Source organism: Manis javanica, chromosome 3, assembly GCF_040802235.1.
Source record: "Manis javanica isolate MJ-LG chromosome 3, MJ_LKY, whole genome shotgun sequence".
Taxonomy (NCBI): domain Eukaryota; kingdom Metazoa; phylum Chordata; class Mammalia; order Pholidota; family Manidae; genus Manis; species Manis javanica.
The window spans coordinates 5,804,898-5,825,945 of NC_133158.1; the positions used below are offsets into that span (position 1 = coordinate 5,804,898).

Sequence of the window (21,048 nt, forward strand, 5' to 3'; positions counted from 1 at the left end):
GCTGGGAGGGCCAAACTTTTCACTTGCTACTGGCCTTTCTTTACTGGGACAACTGAGACCCCTAGTGGCTTGTGTTGGGTAATTGCGTGTAGACTGGGTCTTTGTGTCTTGCCCGGCCGATATGGAGAAAACTCCCTTTCTGAGGGCTGGGCTTGCCTTAGGCTGCTTCTCTGCTTTTGCAGCGCCCAGAGGGGTAATGGAGGGAGGGGGTGGTTGTTTGGCTGTTTATCTCTGTGCCTCCGTGAGGGGTCTCAGAGCTGTTGCCCAGGGGGTTAGTGCACCCGGTTTTCCCTGTAATTTCTAGCCACTGGACTATGACCTTTGTTGTTTTCGTCCAGCTCTTATGTCCCTGTCCCTTTAAGACTTTCAAAAAGCAGTCGCTTTTCTTTGTCACAGGGGCATCAGCTTCGGAACCCGCTCAGAGGTCTTGCTGCCCTATTTCCCTAGTTTCCAGTCCTCCATGCATGCACTGTGTCTGCGCCCTGGTGCGGGTGGCTGGGGCTGGGTGTTTAGCAGTCCTGGGCTCCCTCTCCCTCCCCGCTCTGACTCCTCTCCTCCCGCCGGGAGCTGGGGGGAGGTGTCCTCAGGTCCCGCCAGGCCGGGGCTTGTATCTTACCCCTTTCACCAAGCGCTGGGCTCTCGCATGAGTGGATGTAGTCTGGCTGTTGTCCTGTGTCTTCTGGTCTCTCTTTTAGGATTAGTTGTATTTGTTGTATTTTCAAAAATATATATGTTTTTGGGAGGAGATTCCCACTGTCCTACTCGCGCCGCCATGTTGGCTCCTTCTTAGCCATTTTTAGGTGCATATTTCAGTGGCATTGAATACATCCACACTGTTACGTGATCGCTGCTATCCATCCAATCGACTCTTTCCATCTTGCAAAACCTACAGCTCTGTACCTATTTAAAAACAACTCTGCATCTTAACACTTCGTTTTTCTTTTCTTTGAATTTGTCAGCATCAGGCCTCATGTTGCTTGAGTGCTTTCTGGCCTCACTGCAGGCCTGTGGAGTCGTCAGGACAACTGGATCCTTCTCAATAGCAAAGCCCATGGCAGGAGCCCTGCTAACCGGGTAGGATTCTGACTTAGCTGTATGCTCAGCCTCTCTGAGGCGTGTCCGTCGTGTGGCACCAAAGAACCTTTCTTTCTTCTGCTAAACTGGGAGAAGCACCCTACGTGCCTGACTGCCATGAGGGTGTCGGGAGGATTCAATGAGATACTCCCTCAGTATGTTCCACAAATACTGACTGAGCTCCTGGGACATGGCAGACGCTGACCTGTGCCCCTGGGCTACGTCAGCACACAGAACAACCACCTCTGCCCCTGCGGAGCTCAGAGTCCAGCAAAGGGATACAAGACCAGGGGTACAATTAGTAAGTACCTGGTAAGAGTACACTGAAGGTTAAGGGACAAAAGGAGCGAGTAGAGCACGGGGAGAAGGGTAAATAAAGACTGCTTGGGTCAGGGCGAGCAGGCTGCCCTACTGTGCGAGGTGATCAGAGTGGGCTTCACTGAGGAGGTGATGGAGGAGGGGAGGCTAGGAGTTGGTGAAGGAGTTACACTTGAACACATGTGAAGTACCGAACACCCAGCCCAGAGGAACTGCTTACTAGTAGCTGCTATTATAAAATAAAACAATAATCACAGGGATGATAATGATCCCAAATACCTCTTGCTCTTGCCCGCAGAGGGTGGGATAAAGCTACAGAAGTGAACAGAATTAAATATGTATGATTTTTCTTCCCATTATGTTCACACTAAATTTTCCTCTAAATAATTGATCTCTAGTTGTCAGATAACATGATTTTCAGAGAAACTCTTGTAAAACAAATCATCAGTTGAGGTTACAAATTGCTGTATTCACATTTCCTGGGCTGGTAAGCAGGGGGCCCTTCAGTAATAACTGCCAATGCCCGGACATGCCCGAAAGTAATGACTGCCTGGAAATCTATCCTGGACCCACACACACCTCTAGACATACATACCCCGACAAGGCAGAGGCACAGACCTGAGGCTGGTGTCCGTAACTGTGTGACTCTCGGTCTTACACCCAGGACTGACACTTGAGAAAATTATGAAGTCGGCTAACTTTTACCTTCAGATTCCCGACCTTGCCACTGCCCATCGTATCACCCTCCAGGCGCCTGGAATCCAGCATCTCCCCTCCCAACCCAGCCATCACCTCTGACCACCTTTCTGGACAGGCCACAACTTCCTAAGTCCTCTGACATGATGTGATGGTCAATTTTATGCCAACTGGGCTGGGCCACAGTGCCCAGATATTTGCTCAAGGATTATTCTGGATGTTTCCGTGAAGGTGTTTTTGGATGAGATGTACACTTAAATCAGTGGTTTTTGCATAAAGCAGGCTGTCCTCTACAATGTGGTGGGCCTCATCCAATCAGGTGAAGTCCTGAATCAAACAAATAGCTGGCCTCCCCCATGCGAGGGCGAGTTCTCCAGCAGACCACCTTCAGACCTCACCTGCCACAGGAACGCTGCCCGGCTCAGCAGCAGCCGGCCTTGAACTCAAACTGCAGCTCATCCCTGAGTCTCCAGATTTTTGGACTTGCCAAGCCTCCACTATCAAATGTGGTGATTCCTTTAACACACACACACACACACACACACACACACACACACACACAACTGGTTCCATTTCTCTGGAGAATCCCATCTAGCGCACCTGGTTCCCCCACCACAGCCCCAAGTCTGGGGTCTTCCTATTCCCCCCTGGCCGGTGCAAGGATCACGGAAAGGCAGGATCACAGGCTTCTTGGGTTCAGCAGTCGAGTGACGTTGGGCAACGTCCTTCAGTGCTTCAGTGCCCAGATTCCCCATCTGGAAATGCAGTGCCGTCAGGCTGATGGTTGTGTTAGTTCCCATCTCCGCCAGGAAGTCCTCTCTGAACAGTGTAGAAGAGCTGGACTAACTCTCTGCATTTAAGTCTTTGATCCCAGATCCCACCCAAAGGTACCGCATCACAACGCTCTCTTTACTCTCGTAGGGAAAAAACTGCTTCCATAGAAAACTATTGTTCGGATCAGACCCTTCTAGGGTCTCAGAGTCTTTCATTGCCCGTGAGCTATGTTGCAACTCGTTAAATCATAGATAGCTCATAGCAGTGAAAATAACTTGTCTATAACTGTACAAATTCTGGCCTTTCTAGTAGAGGTCATACTGACTCCCCTCTGCACTTAGGGGAAAACCAGTCTTACCTCCATTTACACATTCATTCCAATACTTCTAATCTATAAATATTTCTGTTCTCAAGGTTCTCTATCCAGCTCTAAAATATGCTGGTTCCTTAATCAATTAATGAGTTAAGTAAAATCTTTAATGTAAGCTTATTTTATATCTGTATCAGAGTCATGATATTGCCATTTTTCAAAAATTATCTTGGAATCAGTTCTGTCTCCTCTGCTACATCAGGAGCATCTTAAAGCCTGCTGAATGAATAAACTAACAAGTGACCATCCCTTTGTCCCGTGAGCCCACAGACATACTATATGCATAGACGGGGTTAAAAGTGAAAATCAGACCACCCCAGTTCAGTACTGCTCCTGCTTAGCAGCTACATTACCTACAACATACTCCGCTGTACCTCACTTTCCCCATCTGCAAAATGGAGAGAAAAACCTGCCTCAAGGGCTGGCAGTAGGATTAACAGGCACAATCCATGAAAAAGGCTTAGCACCGTGTCTGGCAGACCTGTAATTACTCAATAAATTGTACCTACTCTCATCATTTGTAAGCAGGTTGACCACTTGGGCAGCTGGACACATTGCACCCTTCCTCTAGCAGCTCCCAAGGTGCTCCATGCTCAACAGGTGCTCCATAAAGGCTACAAACAGTGGTGGTGATCACAACAGTGCCAAAACCTCTTGGCCTGCCAAACTTAATAAAGTGTGTTTTCCCTTCTTCCAGACCACTGCAGGAGATGTTACAGCCTGACCTCCTATTGATCCCAACCTCGTCCCGATGGACCTTGTTCCATTGTAATTTATTACAACAGCCAAATTGAATCCACATGACAGTGCTCAGAGCCAGGTCTCACCGAGGTTCGCCCCTGCCCCTGCCCCTGCCCCCGCAGCCCCCAAAGATTTGTGGAGACACTGAATTAGATGATTTACTCAATTCCAGATATTACAGCTATTGAATTCCTTTCTTTAATCTCGCACGTCCACCTAGAAAACGATAAAGATGGCCTGGCATGATTTGTTCCGTAGTCTCGTAAATGTATTATTAATGTGGAGTCAGTAGCCTCTGCTTGCCTGCTCAGCTCTTCCCAGCCACGGTCTTGATCCTGAGGAATTCAAGTTGCTCTTTGCTACTGACATCTCCTATATTCCTCAAGCCTTATTCTCAGTTAGAAGGAGGCAAGTCCAGAAAGAGAGCTCTCTGGCTGCAGGCATTTCTGCACATAAATAACAACAGGACTGAGCGGAATCTACATGCACGTCTGCCAAAAGATGTCTGAGCAGATTAGCACCTCCCATACACGGTAAGGCAATTCCAATGGCTGAACCTGACATTCTTTATGTTTCCTTCAGTTCAACAGAGTATGGTTTCTTGGGCCTGTCCCCCGTCACAGCTTAGTGCTCTTGTAAGTATTTTGGACACTTTTTCTACCTTCTTCATCTCTCCATGGGCTGGACTAATCTGTGCTGACACCCCAATTGGGAGACTTATCGACCCAAACCAGTTTGCCACATACAGTGACACTTAGCATCGTCTCTGCTTAGTTCCCACATCCTTGAGCGTGGAGACCTTGCAAAAGGAGGGAAGGGATTTTGAGGGATGCATTCTTCAAAGGGAACAACATTTAGCTTAAAATTCTAAATGAAGTTCTTGTGGCACTGATGTGAAAACATATAAAAGCCACACAGGAGTGTCTGACAAACGTCTCAATTGCAAATGGAAATGAAATACCAAACCAAAGACACAATTACAATTCCTCAGAAACTGTTTCCAAGGGTTTAGATTTGAATATGGCAAATAACAAGCATTGCCATATTTACCAGAGATTTCAGTTAAAGTCATTGTGAGCAGAACAAATATATAAATTACCTTGAATGCTAACTAAGTTCTGTATCTGTGACATTCAGTCAGATGCTATAAAAGCATTTTAAAAGGGGGGTTTAAAGTAAGGCCGAGGAAAATGAGCTGATATGCACTTGGGTGTAAATATGCTTCACTATGACCAGCTTAACTTAGCAAATAAATGTTTTGCATTATTTCTAGTATTTTTTTCATATTATAAACCATAAGCCTAAATTTTCCTTAAGGTTAAATATTTATTTTGTTCACTGCTGTATGTAATATAAATGGATAAATATCTGATATAGATGCAAGAGATTCCATTTTTTTTAAGCCTAATTCAATTCTTAGGAACAGAAAAGCTACTTTGTGATCTCTTTTTTTAAAAAGACATATAGTAAATGGTACCTACATGTAAACTAAGTATTTTAAAATAAAGTAGCACTATGCTTTAGAAACAAAAAAATAAACAGGAGAAACAATAAACGATACATTTATTTTCTAATTCAGGCTTCGGAGAAAACCACAGAGCTTCTGCACACTTCAGGAGCTGGTGTGAGCTTTCTGTGCAGATCTGCTGCTAATCAGATGAACCTTACATGTTTGACCGACGTGGCCAGTTACTGTGTATCTGCTGCAGGGGCGAGAGCAACATCTATGGTACGTGCTGGCCACTCTGCAAAACAGCGCTTATTGTGAATGCTGGAAAACGGAGGGAGATTTACATAAACTCACCCCTATTATGAAAAACAGTGACAGAAGGTCCTTTCTTCTCATTCTGAACACAAAAAGAGAACTGGTTTGTTTTCCTTCTGAAAATAATTTAATGTCATCATTTCAACACACTACATCACACACACGTGCACACACACACCTCCTGCCCTGCCCCTCAGGGACTTTTCCACTAGTCTGTCATCAGACCCTTTCTGACTCCCAAGGTACCTTTGCTAGTTTCTCACTGAGGCACTGGATTCTGGTCTAATGCCGACCTGAACTCAGCCGGGGAAACACATTTGGTTTCTGGCTCTCGGAAACCTCACCTTCTCGACAGGCTGAGCGAGGGACCAGGTTGGGTCTTCCACACGGGATGCTGTCACATATCAGGCATCCGGACAACCTCAGGAGTAAAAGCCCAGGTGGTTATGATGCAGAAGGCTTCATAAATAATAGGAATTATCTTTGCAAGTATTACCTTTAGCATGAACTACTGATAGAGGCTACACCATGGATGAGTTTTGAATGCAGTATGCTACTACGTGAAAGAAGCCAGATGCAAAAGGCTATGTAAAGGTTAATTCCACTTCTATGACAGGCTAGAAATGGTAAAACTATTGGGATGGGGAACAAATCGGTGGTTGCCAGGAATGGGGGCCTGGGGAGAGGGGTTGGCTACAGACGAGGCAGCATGAGTGACAGAACTGTTCTTTATCATGATGGTAAAGAGGTTACACAGCTTCATGCTTCTGTCAGAACCCACAGAACGGTACAGCACAGAGCCAATTCACTGTACATAAACTTAGAAACCAATTTAAAAGTATCTTTGTAAAGCAGTTCCACTTTCTTTCCAAGTTCCTTGGAAGAACTGATGGATCCAGCATTTAAATTGATTTTTAATATAAAATAATTTGCTGTGCACCAAAAGTGATGGGTACTTTGTTCACTCAGCAAATACCTCTAGAACACGTACTACGCTGAGAAGAATGGAGACGGAAACTAAGATGGGAATGTACCTTCATTCTAAAATTAGGGGAAATGAGGCAGAGAATAATGTAAGTAACTTGCCAAAGGTTAAAAACCCCAAAAGCTGAGATTCATAGCTGGCCTGTCACAGTCCATGCTGTTAACAAACTACACTGCTTCATGCTTGGGTGTATGTATGTGTGTGTGTGTGTGTGTGCGCGCGCACACGCATGCATGTGTGTGCATGTGTGTGCTTTAAGAACTAAAAAATAGGGTCATACTACAGTGGTAAGGGTGTGAGAAAGTACATTCTCCAGTCATTTTCTATACATAAGTTTTGTAAATGGTTTATTTCAATTAACAAAGTTTGCATGAATATATTTCTCTGTCCCCAAATATTAGTCACTCTTCCGCTTTAGAATATTTTCACTGAGCACCAAAAAAATCTAAAGAACCAGGCTATGAACAAAATGTAGCGAAATCTACACCTACATCCTTAATTTCTTCCTAGGATACTTCCTCAGTGACGAACAGGTGGATGAAGCAGCTCTGGTTGACTGGCCCGTATTTGTCTTCCCCCACCCTATTCGTTTTATACCTGCCCCTAACTCTTTCAAAGAACACTCCCCCGCAGGCTCTAATAAAAAGTGTTGGTAACGCGGAATAGGAGCAAAGGACCCTTTCCTCTATTTCTACCTTCCACGGAGCCATCCTAGTCTCTGTCTCCAGCCATTCACAAACATTCATAATTTGGAGAAAGCCTTTGTATATATATGCTCCACTTCATATGCTTGTACAGGTCAGAGTATCATATGTGACCTGAAGAATTTAACTCCTTATTTCAATGCTAAAGAAACGTCTCCACCTCAAGTCAATCCATGCTATTCATTTGAACACATCCTACTTGCTTAGCTTTGCCTCATTCAGACTCTACTCAAAAGAGAGACTACAGAAAACAACAGAAAACTGGGTAGACCTCACGCTTGGGAGTGAATGACTTACTTCCCTTTGCACCAGGAGGAATGTCTGAGACAAACAGTAGATACAGCCCTGAAAAGCAGTATATGCCTTGTTCAAGTCTATCAAATATTTGTCCTATATACAAAAATCTCAAACTTGCCAGGAAGGTTGTTATATGATAGAAAGAATTGCCTCTAGGTTATCATAACCTGGAATCCACATCAGAGCTCAGCAAACTGCACAGCCCATGGGCCAAATCTGGCCCACTGCCTGATTTTGTAAATAAAGTTTTATTGGATCACAGCCATTCCTATTTATTTACTCACTCTGAATCGCACCAGAACTTTGGACATATTTGTTTATTCACTCTATTATATTTCAGTTTTCCAGCTAATGCTTATTAAGCACCTGCTATGTGCCTAGCCCTGTGTTCATTTCTAGGAATAAAAAGATGAGTAAGACCCAGTCACTTCCTTTGCTGAGTTCAGCGTTTAATGGGGAAAGAGACACAAACATAAACACCATATTTTAAGAAACCTTCATTATGCAATCTAAAATAGTTCAACCGGGAAACTACTAAGGGCTCATTCCTATATGTACATTTTGAAATAATGCAAATCCCCCTAAAATAACACAAATTCATCAAAATTTCCAGTGGTTTCTAAACTGAGCAATTCAAGGCATTGGAAATTGCCTTCATCGGAGTTACAAGCCACCCAGCTTCAGCAGGCTACACCCCTTCTCAGTATCCTATGACCTCCACTACTATTTTACTTGCCTCTGGATTTCAGTAAGCATTTTTTTTCTAACTACTGAAGTCATTTTAATATGCCCTTGTATCAGTTTTCTCCTGCTGTGTAACAAAACACCAACTCAGTGGCTTAAAACAACATCCATTCATCAGCTCACGGTTCTGTTGGTCAGAAGTCCAGCACAGTGTGACTGGGGTCTCTGTTCAGAGTACTGCAAGGGTGCTGGCCAGAGTGACTATTTGTCTGAAGGATTTTCTCGTGCTCTTAGGACTGAGTCCTTGACCCATGGTGCCGGTCAGCAGGAACCCCTCTCAGCCTTAGGGGCTGCCCATGTTCCTTACCACGTGGCCCCTCCACCTTCAAGTCAGCGGCAAAGAGCTTCCCAGGCAGCAAAGCGCCCTCATACTTTGAATCCCTGGCTTCCCTGTCCCTGACCTTAGGACGCATAGGATTAGGTCACGCCCACTCCATTTCCCTACCTGAAAGCCAGCTCTGCCATAAAATACAATCTGACCACATGTGTTAAATCCACCATGGTCACCGTCCTGGGCATGGCTCAGGGAACATCTATCAGGGAGGTGGGGAATCGTGGGGCCATCTTAGAATTCTTCCTACCACAGCACTTTTGCTAGAATTGTAAATTACTTTTATAAACTATAACTACATTATCCAAGGGCTGATTCCATGTGGTGCTGATGCTGGTTCTCAAACATGAGCAATGTAAAGAAGATGTAAGTATGATGAAACACTGTCACGAGGACCCTAAACTGCCAGATACTTCATGCCATTAAAGTAGAATTCAGCTTCGATCTTTTATTTTGCAAATGGTACAATATAATCAGGCCAGAATAAGGGGGAAGGGGGAACGAGACCACAGTACCAGAACAGTGCTAAAGGGCCCTCACCCAGAATCACTGCAGTTACAGTGCTCAGAATACATCAACGTGAATTTACACCTATACTTATGAGAGACAGACACATATTATAAAAGATTCAAATTATGGATTTATCTGCACAATAGAACATGATAAATGCTAATACGGATATGTGTAAACTCTTCACAGCAAAGAGGAATCCATTGCCAAATACAGGATAAGTAAAAAAGACAGAAAAATTTCCTTCCCACATAAATAAGGTTGATTTAAATCAAATGGCCTGGGGAGTATGTGGGAAGAAAAACGGAATCCTCTCCAGACTAAAATATGTAATGGCTCAACCACCTCCTAATCCCATATCTCAAAACAGCAACAGCTGGCAGCTGAGATTGACAGATGTGTCCAGAGGCAGCACCCAGCTGCACGGCCAGGGCACCCTGGGCATTTTATTTTAAACATTCAAAGGATTTTGCAGGTAATTATAAACAAACCTTTTTCTAAAAAAATCTATCATGCTAAAACAGAGTACAGAAAATAAGGTCCTAACCCAAAAGCAAATATTTATTTAAGAGAATTCGCCTCCCCTGGCTCACAATCAGCTCTCTCATTGAGTCAGAATCAGTTCTCAGCATGCTCTGGCCCTGAAATGCATCTTCAAATCATATGAATAATGGTTATTGCCACTTGCAATTTGCAAGGGACTGAAGGGAACATTTTTAATGTGGAAGTTGAAATGACTCTCAAACCTTAATTATAAAACATATTTGACTGCTAGGAGACAAAAAGAATACGAAACTATCTAACTGGAGTTTGTCTCCTAAATGGGGCAGGGGAATGTGGTCCACCTATATTACCTTCCTTCTAATTCCACCCAATGCACTGTCCTGCCTCTTCCAGGCAAACCTTTACAAATGCTGTTCAACATTTGGCTTGATAACACCTCCAAGCCCCTCAAACTCAGTGTAGTCACCAGCTTTTCCGGAAGTCCTCTTTGTCTGTCCTGCTCCCCACAACAGGTGAGGTGCCCCTCCTACTTGCACCATGTACCTGGCGGGCACTGCAGGCATCACACACTGCCCAGGAACTGCCTGTCCACTATTCTTTCCCATGGCCGGGAGCTCTCCGAGGGCAGAAACCATACCTTCCTCAATTGCCTATGTACCCCCGTGCCTGTACAGCACCCAGATTATCACAGATGGTGAAAATGTACTGCGGGGTGATGGGGTGGGGCAGGAGAATGGGAGGCTAGCTGCCAGAATAGGCAGTAGATGCCCACAAGACCATGGATGTCAGAGGGGCATGGAGAGAAGAGAAGGGGAAATTGTAACCAGAGCCCAGGCCCTGTCACTAATTAGGTCTGTGACCCTAAACAAGTCACTTCATCTCCCAGGACCTCTGTGGAATTTAATCAGCAATAGAACCATTGGCATCAACTTCATGACACAATAAAGACACAATGAATAAACGATAACAGAACAAAGGTGCTTCTGCTGAGACCCCATGACACGCTTCCACCCTACGAACATAGAATATGTAAAGAGTTTCTTATATAATAGAGTAAGGTAGCTTTTTCTTACATTTTAGACTGAAGAAAGTTCTGCTCAAAAGAAAACTAGCAAGATCACAAACTCTAACCCAGATGAACTCTTTTTAGTTGCAAACATTTAAGCAACACAATTAAATTTACATCCAAGTCCACACTGAACAAATGTTACCTTATCCCAAAGGACTTAATAAAAATATATGAAAAAAAATCTATTGAATGTGAATATAGAAATCAGATTTTCAGCCCAAAAGACTACTAAAATGAAATGCATTTTTTTAGTCAGAAAAAGAAATTAGCCTTCAAGGTCTCTTTTCCAAATGACTGGAATGCTCAGCCAAAGAAATTAAACTGTGTGATACCTGATGGGTAATCTATCTTTGCTCTAAATCAGATGCTTTATTTCTGTTACATGTTCCCTATACCACAGTTGATCAGCACCCCGCTCCAAATTTGTGCAGTTTTAGTAATTCTGACAATGTTAATAGTTCAAGAGTGCTATATACTCTTTATACTTACAAGTATGGATTGTTGGGTGTGAAAATTACAAAGAAAGGAATAGTAACAATTCAAACATCATACATATTCCTGCGTGCACGCATGTGCACACATACACACACACCCATGACAGTCACTTCTATGATGGCTTATAATGACACCAGGAAAAAGTGTAGCTACAAATGTGAGTCACAGGAGCTGAGATAATGTCCAGAGATAACAGGGAGAGAAATGTCTGCTGCACAAAGCAAGATTCGTTTTCAGGAATAATGATCTCGAGGCGGGGAGCAGAGAGGGCAAGATGAGTCGGATCAGGCTTTGGTGGCAAATTATCAGCTTTGGAGGCCAAGAGGGTCTCTTGTGCACTGTAGGCTCATTGGCAACAGCCCTGGACTCTACCCACCAGGTGCCAGCAGCAGTTCCCCACCTTGGCAACCAAAGCTGTCTGCAGACATTGCCAAATGTTCCTGGGGAGAAGATGCAGGTTGTAAAGCGTCCCCCAATTAAGAGCCACTGCCTTAGATCCACAGCCACCCTGGATGAGAGCCCGGATCCTGGCCACAGATGCACAGAGATCTCTGCATCCCTGCATCATGCTGACCTTAGGTGACCAGCTACTGTAAAGCGGGGCAGCTTCCCAGGCTACCTCCGCTCACGAGGAGGGGAGGTGTCTCCCTGATTAGGTGCGCACCCATGACTCGCCCAGGAAAGCTGTTTAGAAGTCTCAAATCATCTTTAGAGGTCTCAGCCCTCTAAGCAAACAACCAAAGCAAAGTAAAACTCCCATGAGAACAAACATGGTGCAAACCTTTGAAAACAAAGCAGCCAAACGGTCCATAGGCTTAGAATGGTCCGTGCAATCTCACAGGCAAAATAATACACAGAAACCAAAGGTCACCACAGTCTTCATTTTTTCTAAATATAATTTAGTATAAAACCCAGACCCGATGTCATATTTTATTAACTGATATCCAATTCTTATCACATTATTCAGTAAATGCTTCTCTGCCAGTTTGGTATTAAAAATATGCATCCTTGTGTATCAAGCTCAGGCAAGTTGTTCAAATTAAAGTTTAGCTAATCCCTAGAAGTTAATGATCCCACTTTTCTCATGAGAGAGGCAAAAACCATAAAGTAGAAACACATCAAGGTAGTGCTAAGAAGTACAGAGAATAGCTCCTTTACCTCTCTGCTGTGCGACTCCGGGCAAGTTACTCTCTACGCCACAGTCTCCCATTTTAAAAGGACTGTGAGAGTACTTAAATGCGATTAGGTTTGTTTTAAGGACTTACAACCTAAAGCCCTTAGCACAGTGTCTGGTACACATAAGGGCTCGGTCACTAGCAGATAATCCATTTGTTATAACAATGATCATTTGCACAATCATAACTAGAAATGACCATGGGTAATCAGCAATCTCACTGTATCGTCTCATGAAAGGCCATGTCTCTGGCAACCCAGTAAGTTAGAAGTGAGACCTAAAGGCGAAGCACCTCTGCACAAAACAAGGCAGTCTTTTCTATAAATGCCAAATGTTCTTTTTTTTTTTTTTTTTTAAAGGAAAATGAAGGAAGTGTGGCTAAGCTCCTGTACTCAGTGTCACCCTTTTTTACCTTCCCAGGGTACTGGAACCATGAGGTCAGAGGTGTTTGATGTGGGCAGAGCAGCAGTTATTTCCTCATCTGAGTTTTATTATTCATGGGATGGTCCCATCTTGCAGCCTACATAGAACATACTGTCCTGGGAATGAATGGGCTTGACATGTCCCAGGGGCCAGTGACTCTTGTCACAGCTAACAATATTCTTGGGCCAAGAATGGATCTCTAAGTGATTTCCCCCAAGTTCTCAGTAATTCAGAATTTGCTGATATAAGTTATTCACCCAGTGCACACACTGATTGAGAACCATCACTGCCAAGAATCTTGCAAGGAACTGTAGGTATCTTGATGATCACGGTTAGGGCACTCAAGGAGGTGAGCCAACATTCACCAAAGGGATGCATGATTTCAAACGGGGCCAAGACAACCCAGAGTGTAAACCCTCTTCAAGCCTGAGGCATCAGCAAAGGTTCCCCTGAGTGGGTGACATTCGAACTGAGCAGGAAGCTCAGGTGTAAAGCCTGGCTCCTTGTTTCCCAGATTCCCTTTGGGGAGGGTCTGGTTAGATCCTGCCTATGAGAGGTGCTTGTGTGAAATTTGGAGCTCTGTCCCAGGATAGCAAATCTTGACAAACAGTGGAATGGAAAGACAGATGGGGAGGATGACAGGGCCGCCATCAGGTGAGCAGACACCTGACCAGTCGCTCCTGGTTATGCGGTCATAGCACTGTCTCCCTGGCCTCGGTCTCCTAGAACAGTCCTGGTTCTTAACCATCCCTAATCTACCAGCAGATACTGGACTTCGGAAATTCTTGCAATGAATCCTTTTTTGCTTACGGGGGTCAGAATTAGCTTCTGCTCTTTGTATCCACCAAGTAGGTTTGCTTCTGGTAACATGCCACATTGCTCTCCACTGCACTTAATATTTAGGATTACGCAGGTCTATCTCCCCACCCAGACTGTCAGCTTCTTGAGGACTGGAGAATATCTTATTTCTCTTTGACCCTCCAAGACCTAGAGTAGTGACTGACTGACACATAGGAAACACTCAGTAAATGCAAAATGAATATGACTTTGCACATGTTCAAAAAATCAGGAGGTTTGCCATAAAAATCATGAAAGTTCACGAAGTTGTTTAAACACTGGAAAAGAGCTCAGCTGAGTCATAAAGTCCTCCGTACCTTATATCATTTTTACACTAATGTGGAAATCTCTCTGATCTGTAGTCATCTTCTCAAATATTGCTTTTTTGATAAACTTCATGAAGAAACCCAATATGATCACCCAGGATAATCCCAGTATCCTTGTATCTCTGGCTTACAGTCATTCTGAATTTTCACCACCACACTTCCAAATGGGTAGGATAAAGCTGCTGGAGTGGGCAGGTCCATATATGCCTGCACAGAACATACTCCCAGGCGCCAGCTCCAGCCGCCTCTCACCATCCTTTCCAATCCATGGGGCAATCCATGACACCTGGTAGGCAGCTGACGAACTTGGCTTCCAGAGAAATCACCATCTGTTCTTCCAACCCTAAGAAATAAAGTACCTCTGTTCTATGAATTCACATTGCTCATGGGACTGAGACCTAGAATGAAAATGGAGATAGAATTTTTGTCCAATTTAATGGCTTCTTAAAAAAATTTCTTGGGTAGTTAGTGTATGCTGCAAGAATCTATGAGCTCCATAAAGGTCTGAATTTGGTCTGTTTCAGTTAATGCTACCATGTCCTAAAATCATGTGCATTATACACTTGCCAAATGTACAATGGCATCAGGGTTTTATGACATTTCCTACAGAAACTCCATAGCCAGGAAGCACTTCATCAGTGGGAGTTTGAATTCAGGTTTGGGAGCAAAACGCTCTGGCTGCAGCAGGAAAACCGTCCTGCTCTCTGACTCCAGTATCTCAACCACAGGGGACATTCCATTAAACAGCTTTCATCCATGCTCATTAATATCCCCAGGAAAAGGACTCCCTATCTTGGGTTACAGAGTAGACCAAACCTACAGCAGGAAGACCAAAAATCCATCCTTGAGGACCCCTGTTCTCCGGCAGAAGCTCAATCAGAGGTTTGCTGCCACCGGGGGTTCTCTGTTTACTCAACCTCACTGCCTTCCTCCAGTAGCAAAGTGCTCAGAGCACTGTCTCCATACCTGCTGCCCAGCTGTGTGACCTGTCTACATGGCAGATGGGGTGCATGAGACCCTAAGACCCAGGGCGCTGACAGCGAAGCCGATGGATGCAAGGTGCAAGCCTGGCTTCACCAGGTTAAACATGGCTATACAAGGAGTTTACCCAGTCTACTGGCATCAAAACACCATGCTGGTTGCCAAAGCGTCTATGAGAAAGAAATAGCAAGTCATGCTGCAGCCCTGACATCGACGGCGGTTTACGCTGCTTCCATGCCAACATGCCCTAATCCAAAGCTCACGCGGGTCCACTCCAGACCTGCCCTCAGACAGCCGGTTATGCCAAATGTTGCCAAAACCTGAAGGCATCTCCAGTCCCAAGACAATGTTTCACTGGCCCCTTAGCCTCTCTATTATCCCCGCATCGGGAGTCAGCGTCTGAATCCTGTGCATCACTTCTTTGGGGATTATTTCTCTCTCACCCCTTTGCTCTGCCACCAGCAGATTTATTTCCACCCCAAATGTATTGGTAAACACACAGAGAGCGAAAACTGGAGGCCGAGTGACCTCGCCACACATACATGGGATGTCTCTAAACCCGTTATCTGCGGGCTGTCAGGAAGTGGAATGGTGATCGCATTGCCCAAAGCAGCCATAATGCTCAACCAGCTTGGTCCCACAGCTTCCAGACTGGCTCCCAAACCTCTGGGTATGGCTGGGAAGTTTGAAATGTTACAAAACATGCTCACCAGCAAACGTGGTCTTTGGTCATGCATGCATCAAAAGTGCCTTCCCAAAATCTTCACTGAGAAAACAGCTGCCATTTATTCCTGGAGAATGAGAGACTTACTCTCCACTCCTGGTAAGATGAGCGACTGCGATGGTGTCCTCAACTCCCTCCCATGCCGGATGGCATCATCGTAAAACTTGAGGTCCAAACGAAAATGACGCTTTATACTCTTAATTTGTAGGCACCGTTTTATTATATTTTCCCAAATGCAAAATAGTCTGTATCTGGGTTGTGTGACCTTGGGCTTAATAACTGTATCCACCTCACAAGGTCATGGTCAAGAGTAAGTAAACAGTGCATGTACGGAGCAGAGCAGAGCCTCCGCATGCAGTATTCAATGTCACGAAGTTCAATGTCAGCTTCCGCTCCCATTCGCTGTTGGGGACTTTACAGGCAGAGTCGTCTTAGTATGTGTTCCAAGAACCGCCGCTGCAGTTGCCTCTCCGCTCGTCCTGCCTGCCTGGGACAGCCCCTTGGTTCAAGGGACTTGAGTCATCCCTTCCCAGCCCTCTTTGAATCACCTGCACCAGTTAGGTGGCGCTGCAAAAGGGGGATCCAGTACCTCGGGCCTTGTCTGTGCAGATCTCGGTAAAAATGGATCAATGTGATCCACCAGTTCACCAGTGTCCTGAGAGTAAGGATGGAGGCCACTGGGGATGGGGATGGCTACACGGGCATGAGACGTGTAGCTGCCCAGGGCCACCCTCAGAAGGGGCCCCATGCCGGGTTTAATACTCTGCAATTAAGGTTTGCAGATGGGGCCCCCGGTTTTCATTTTGCACTGGGCTCCACAAACTACGTAGCTGGTTGTGACTGGAAAGTCTTGATCAGAGAGTGATTATGAATTGTTTTCTGCTTTACAAGGAATGCTCCAGCTTTAGTGCTGAGAACAGGCTATAGGAAAGTTTAGGATGCAAGCAGGAAAAACAGCTCAGATGCTGCTGATGTGAACGGTGAAGATGGCAACTGACGCTGAGAACAGGTTCCAGGCAGGGTCTGTGTGCCGGCAGCCACAGCACGGACACCTGCGACAGGACCGTCTGGGGCACGGCCTGCTGCCCAACCCCACTCCCTGCCAGGCTTCCGTGCTGGCGGGACGCAGCTCTGAGAGCCCTACATCTCTCTCTTAAAAGAGAAGGTGGTTTCTTTTCTTGCCAACCCTTTTCCTAGGGCCACCAAAATGATACACAGCAGCTAATGGGAATTCTCCAAAAGATAATCAGGGTGTACTCACAAGTCCTGGGTCCCCTACGCCGAAGAAAATGATCTGCTGGAAGAAAGAAGGGCCCCAAGCAGGTGGGGCATCTCCCGTGTTAGGTCACTGCGGTTAGGACCTGTTGAGCATCCTCACTGATGCCAGTTACATAAAGGGCGTCAAGATCGCCACCCCCACTACCCCAGCTGAAGTCTGGGTGGGTTTGGCAGGTAAGATCTACTGCAGTTCATGTAAATAAAAAATGCATCTACAATACCTTTACGGCCCACAGAATACACTGCTCAACTCTCAGGAACGAAAAAGGAAAAAGTAACTTTTTTGGACTTTCGATTATTTAGACTTCTAACTAAATATGTACAATTATCTCTACTAAGCTGGCAAATGAAAAAAACATGTCATCGCTGTTAGTTTTCATGTCATCAAATAGAAAACTCACCAGGATGTGCTAAAAGAGACACGATTCAACCACCAGTAAGTTAAAAGTTTGTACTTCCTGATCTAGAACTCTTAAAACATAATTTCTTTTTTTTCCACACGCTCAATATTTCTCTGAAGTGACACACCACAGATGCTACCAATTCTCGACCTGAAGAGCTTATCAGCCACCCACCTTTTTCTGGAGAACATTGATCTTTCTTTCTTTTACTTCTAACATATCCTTTATGTCACGAATCTCTCCAGCCAGTGTCCCCTTCTCTTCAGTGAGGTCCTGCAGCTGTTTTGTTTTTTTATTGAGAAAAGATTCCTTCTCTTCCAGTCGTAACCGCAGCGCATCTACCTGAAATCAGGAGAAAGAAAGAAGGTGGTGGTTTGACACAGAAGCCGGCAGTCACCGGCAGTCCGGGCCCAGAGCTGGGTGGGCAGTGTGCCCACTGAGTGAAGCATGACGGACCGGCCCACACCTCTGCTCATGGCACCTTGCTGCCCTGCACTTGCCCAGCCTCTATCGACCTTCAAGGCCCAGGGCATGTGCATCTCAGCGGTGATATGTTATTTTAAAGTAGAAGATATGCATTTAACCAGACAGTATGAAATAGCAGTGTGTCACCATGTTGTGAACCCATAATTAGCTGGGCAACAAAACCCACTGAGGCACCATGTCTTTGAGAGCCTGGGGAGGGGGCAATGCTGCTCGCACCCAGTGGCACCTCCAGGAACATGCAGGTCATGGGCGGCCATGCCACAGGCACCTGGAAGAATGAGGGTGACACGGAGAGAAACACTCCTACATTAGCAAAGTACATGTTGCCAAGAGGATGTAAATGCTGCCAGAGAAGCATTATGGAGGCTGCTTCCCAAATGCTAAAGGCAGAAAGAAACAACGAAGCTCAAAACATACACAGTATCTGTTCCTACCTTAGCATGAACGTTAGATTAAAACAATTCCTGTGTTTCAAATGTCAGTAACAAAATGAGCCAACAAAAGCTTTCTTTTTTTGAACATTCTGAAAACCACATGCAAAAAAATGCTTACCCAGGTGAAGGGGGCTGGGGAGTGGTGGAGACTAACCCTCACCTTCCACACGAGGAAGTGGACAGATGCAGCTACACCAGGAAGCAGGAAGCAGCCTCGCAGCCATGTGACAGGGATGTCAAGATAACCGGGTAAAATGCATTAAAATGGTTGTCTCAAGGAAGAAGGAATGGGACCGGGTAAGTAGGGCAGCGCTGCAGCTCATGGCAAATCTTATGGAACACTTTGCTCATTATATGACCAGCAAGTAAAATTTAGATGAAAAGAGGGAAAAGGACAAACATTTTTTTTTTCAAAAGGCTGCAGGAATACCAGAGCAAACCAAAATACATGGATATGTAAATACCATGAGAACAGAGTCAAAAGGCAACGTGGAACAACGGTAAGAAGACACTCAGGTGTTAGACCAGACTCCACTTCTGTCAGCTTTGAGGACCAGGACAAATAACTCTCACTGCTGCCACCAAGGGTGGCAGTCTCAGCTTCCCCAGCCATAAAACAAAGAGGTTGCAACACCTAGTCTCTAAGTGCCTGACATTTTGAAGGCAGGAATCAGTCGTAGGCAGAATACATCAGAGGACAATATTACAGATTGAAACGTCACTGGAGTAGAATTTCCTTTTCTTACTCCTTTCCCAGAAAGGAGTGCCAAGGTCGCGCTTCTAAAGGTCAAAGGTGATGGAAAGGTGGGTGAGTGGAGACATTTCCAGTTTCTCTCCCAGAGAGAAGGATGAAGCAGCAGGTCCCAGCAAGGTGAGTGGGGGCAAGAGCTGGACACTCGCCATCTGGGGGTCACCCATCTGCTACACGAAAGTTCATGCCGGCTGCACTAAGGCTGTAGCCTCCCAGATGCTCATGTGGCCTATCTTTGTTTAAAGTTATCTTCATCTACCAACCCAGAGTGACGCCACTCATTGCCTCTGGGTTTTCATCATGTCCTGCGGTAATACATGATTTCAGTGGCTACGTAACAGATGGCATCTGAAGGGTTCCTTGGATAGTGGCAGTTCGTGCTGAATGCTCCAGATTAGAGCTGAGGTGTGGTTACAAGGGTTTACGTTCAACCATTGAGATCTGCACAAAGGCCAATCAGGACTCGGTGGGAGCCTGAGAAGACACTGGGCCCATTAGCCCCACATTCCTGCCATCAGAGATGGGCGGTCTCTGTCTGGAATAAAGGAAATGCCTAACATCCAAACCTGGGATGTGAGGAAATTGCAGTAAGGGAGGGAGGGAGTGGTGCTGGAGAGAGTTCAAGAGAAAAGCCTCTGTGCTGATGAATAAGACGCCTAACATTTGCAGCACCCTCTCGCCGTGTGCAATCTATCTGGGCCCCGCTGTATCCTCCCGAGCCCAGAAGAGATACACGAGTATTTCTCCAGGAATAAAACAGACAGCAACGATGGTCATGATCGACATGCTATTCGCGACCCCCAAACTCTACACGGCAGGAGGGTGACCGTACCAGCTGCGGTCTTCTGCTGGGGACTTTATTTTCCATGCGCCCAAAAACATGTACTTGGCTTCAAAGGAATCTGCATCGTGCCCTTCAATCAACTTGATGCTATCTTTACAGCTTTGCACAATCTCCTAGAATCAAGAAATGAGGCTTTTCTTGTTGTTTAAGACAGAACTCTGACCTGAACTGCGTCCAATTTGCAACCGGCATTAGCCCAGTTTGCAGTAAGCAAGTATGACGTCATTTCTAAAGTCAAATTTTAACTTCCAGATGGTGCAAAGCCACAGCAGACACAGGCCTTCTGAGGCGCAGAAGCTTAACTGCAGGGAAGATCAGGCAAGAAAGAAGAGAGCCTATTAAAAATTAGAAGATACGAATTAGAAGAACTGGCTATCAATAAGTAGGATTACAGTTCCCTTCGCTGATATTCAGACTTCACTCCACTCAACCGTGTACCTCATTTAAATAAAAATCAGAAAAGCCATGAAGTTTAGAATATAGTCCGACATCAGGTAGAGACATAAAGGTTAAACTGTTTGGGAATACGAAATACCTTTCTCTGCCTCTTCACTCAACACCAAATAATTTTAAGGCCCTGGACGCTCTTTCTTAAACTTTGGCAGTTGACTCAATAATAAAACTTGGCAAAATGAAGAACACCATCATTTCCCAGAAAAACAAAAGAAAATCAGAACTCTATGGTATAGTCAGGGCACAAAGACCCATAGGTTGAATTCCCAAGTTTTGCATATGACTTAACTGCTTGGGAACTAGTCACCTAATGTAAAAACTAGGACAATCTCTCCATTTTTAGGAGAATTAGTCATTTCCTTCTGATCCAGTTATACGTGTAATGTGTGTGTGTGTGTGTGTGTGTGTGTGTGTGTGTGTGTGTGTGTGTGTGTGTGTGTGTGTGTATTAAGAGCATGTAACATATGAAAATTTAACCTTTTATCTGGCAGCATAAAATGTGCAACATTTGCTATCACTTCAGTTCCAGGTCATACTTCGAAAGAAAAGGACTATGGCA

The 21,048-nt window shown here is 45.1% G+C and overlaps 1 protein-coding gene across 10 annotated transcripts in view; it reads right to left on the minus strand.

Moving 5' to 3' along the window:
* The window catches only part of ERC2 (ELKS/RAB6-interacting/CAST family member 2), a 784,869-nt gene that overhangs the window by 444,648 nt on the left and 319,173 nt on the right, over positions 1-21,048 (minus strand). For all 10 annotated transcript variants that reach the window (XR_012128892.1, XR_012128896.1, XR_012128894.1 and 7 more), the window contains one exon: positions 17,696-17,863. Coding sequence is in view for 3 of the 10 variants with exons in the window: in XM_073230735.1 (XP_073086836.1) it covers positions 17,696-17,863 (168 nt within the window). In the remaining 7 variants the exon portion in view is untranslated. The remainder of the gene's footprint in view (positions 1-17,695; positions 17,864-21,048) is intronic.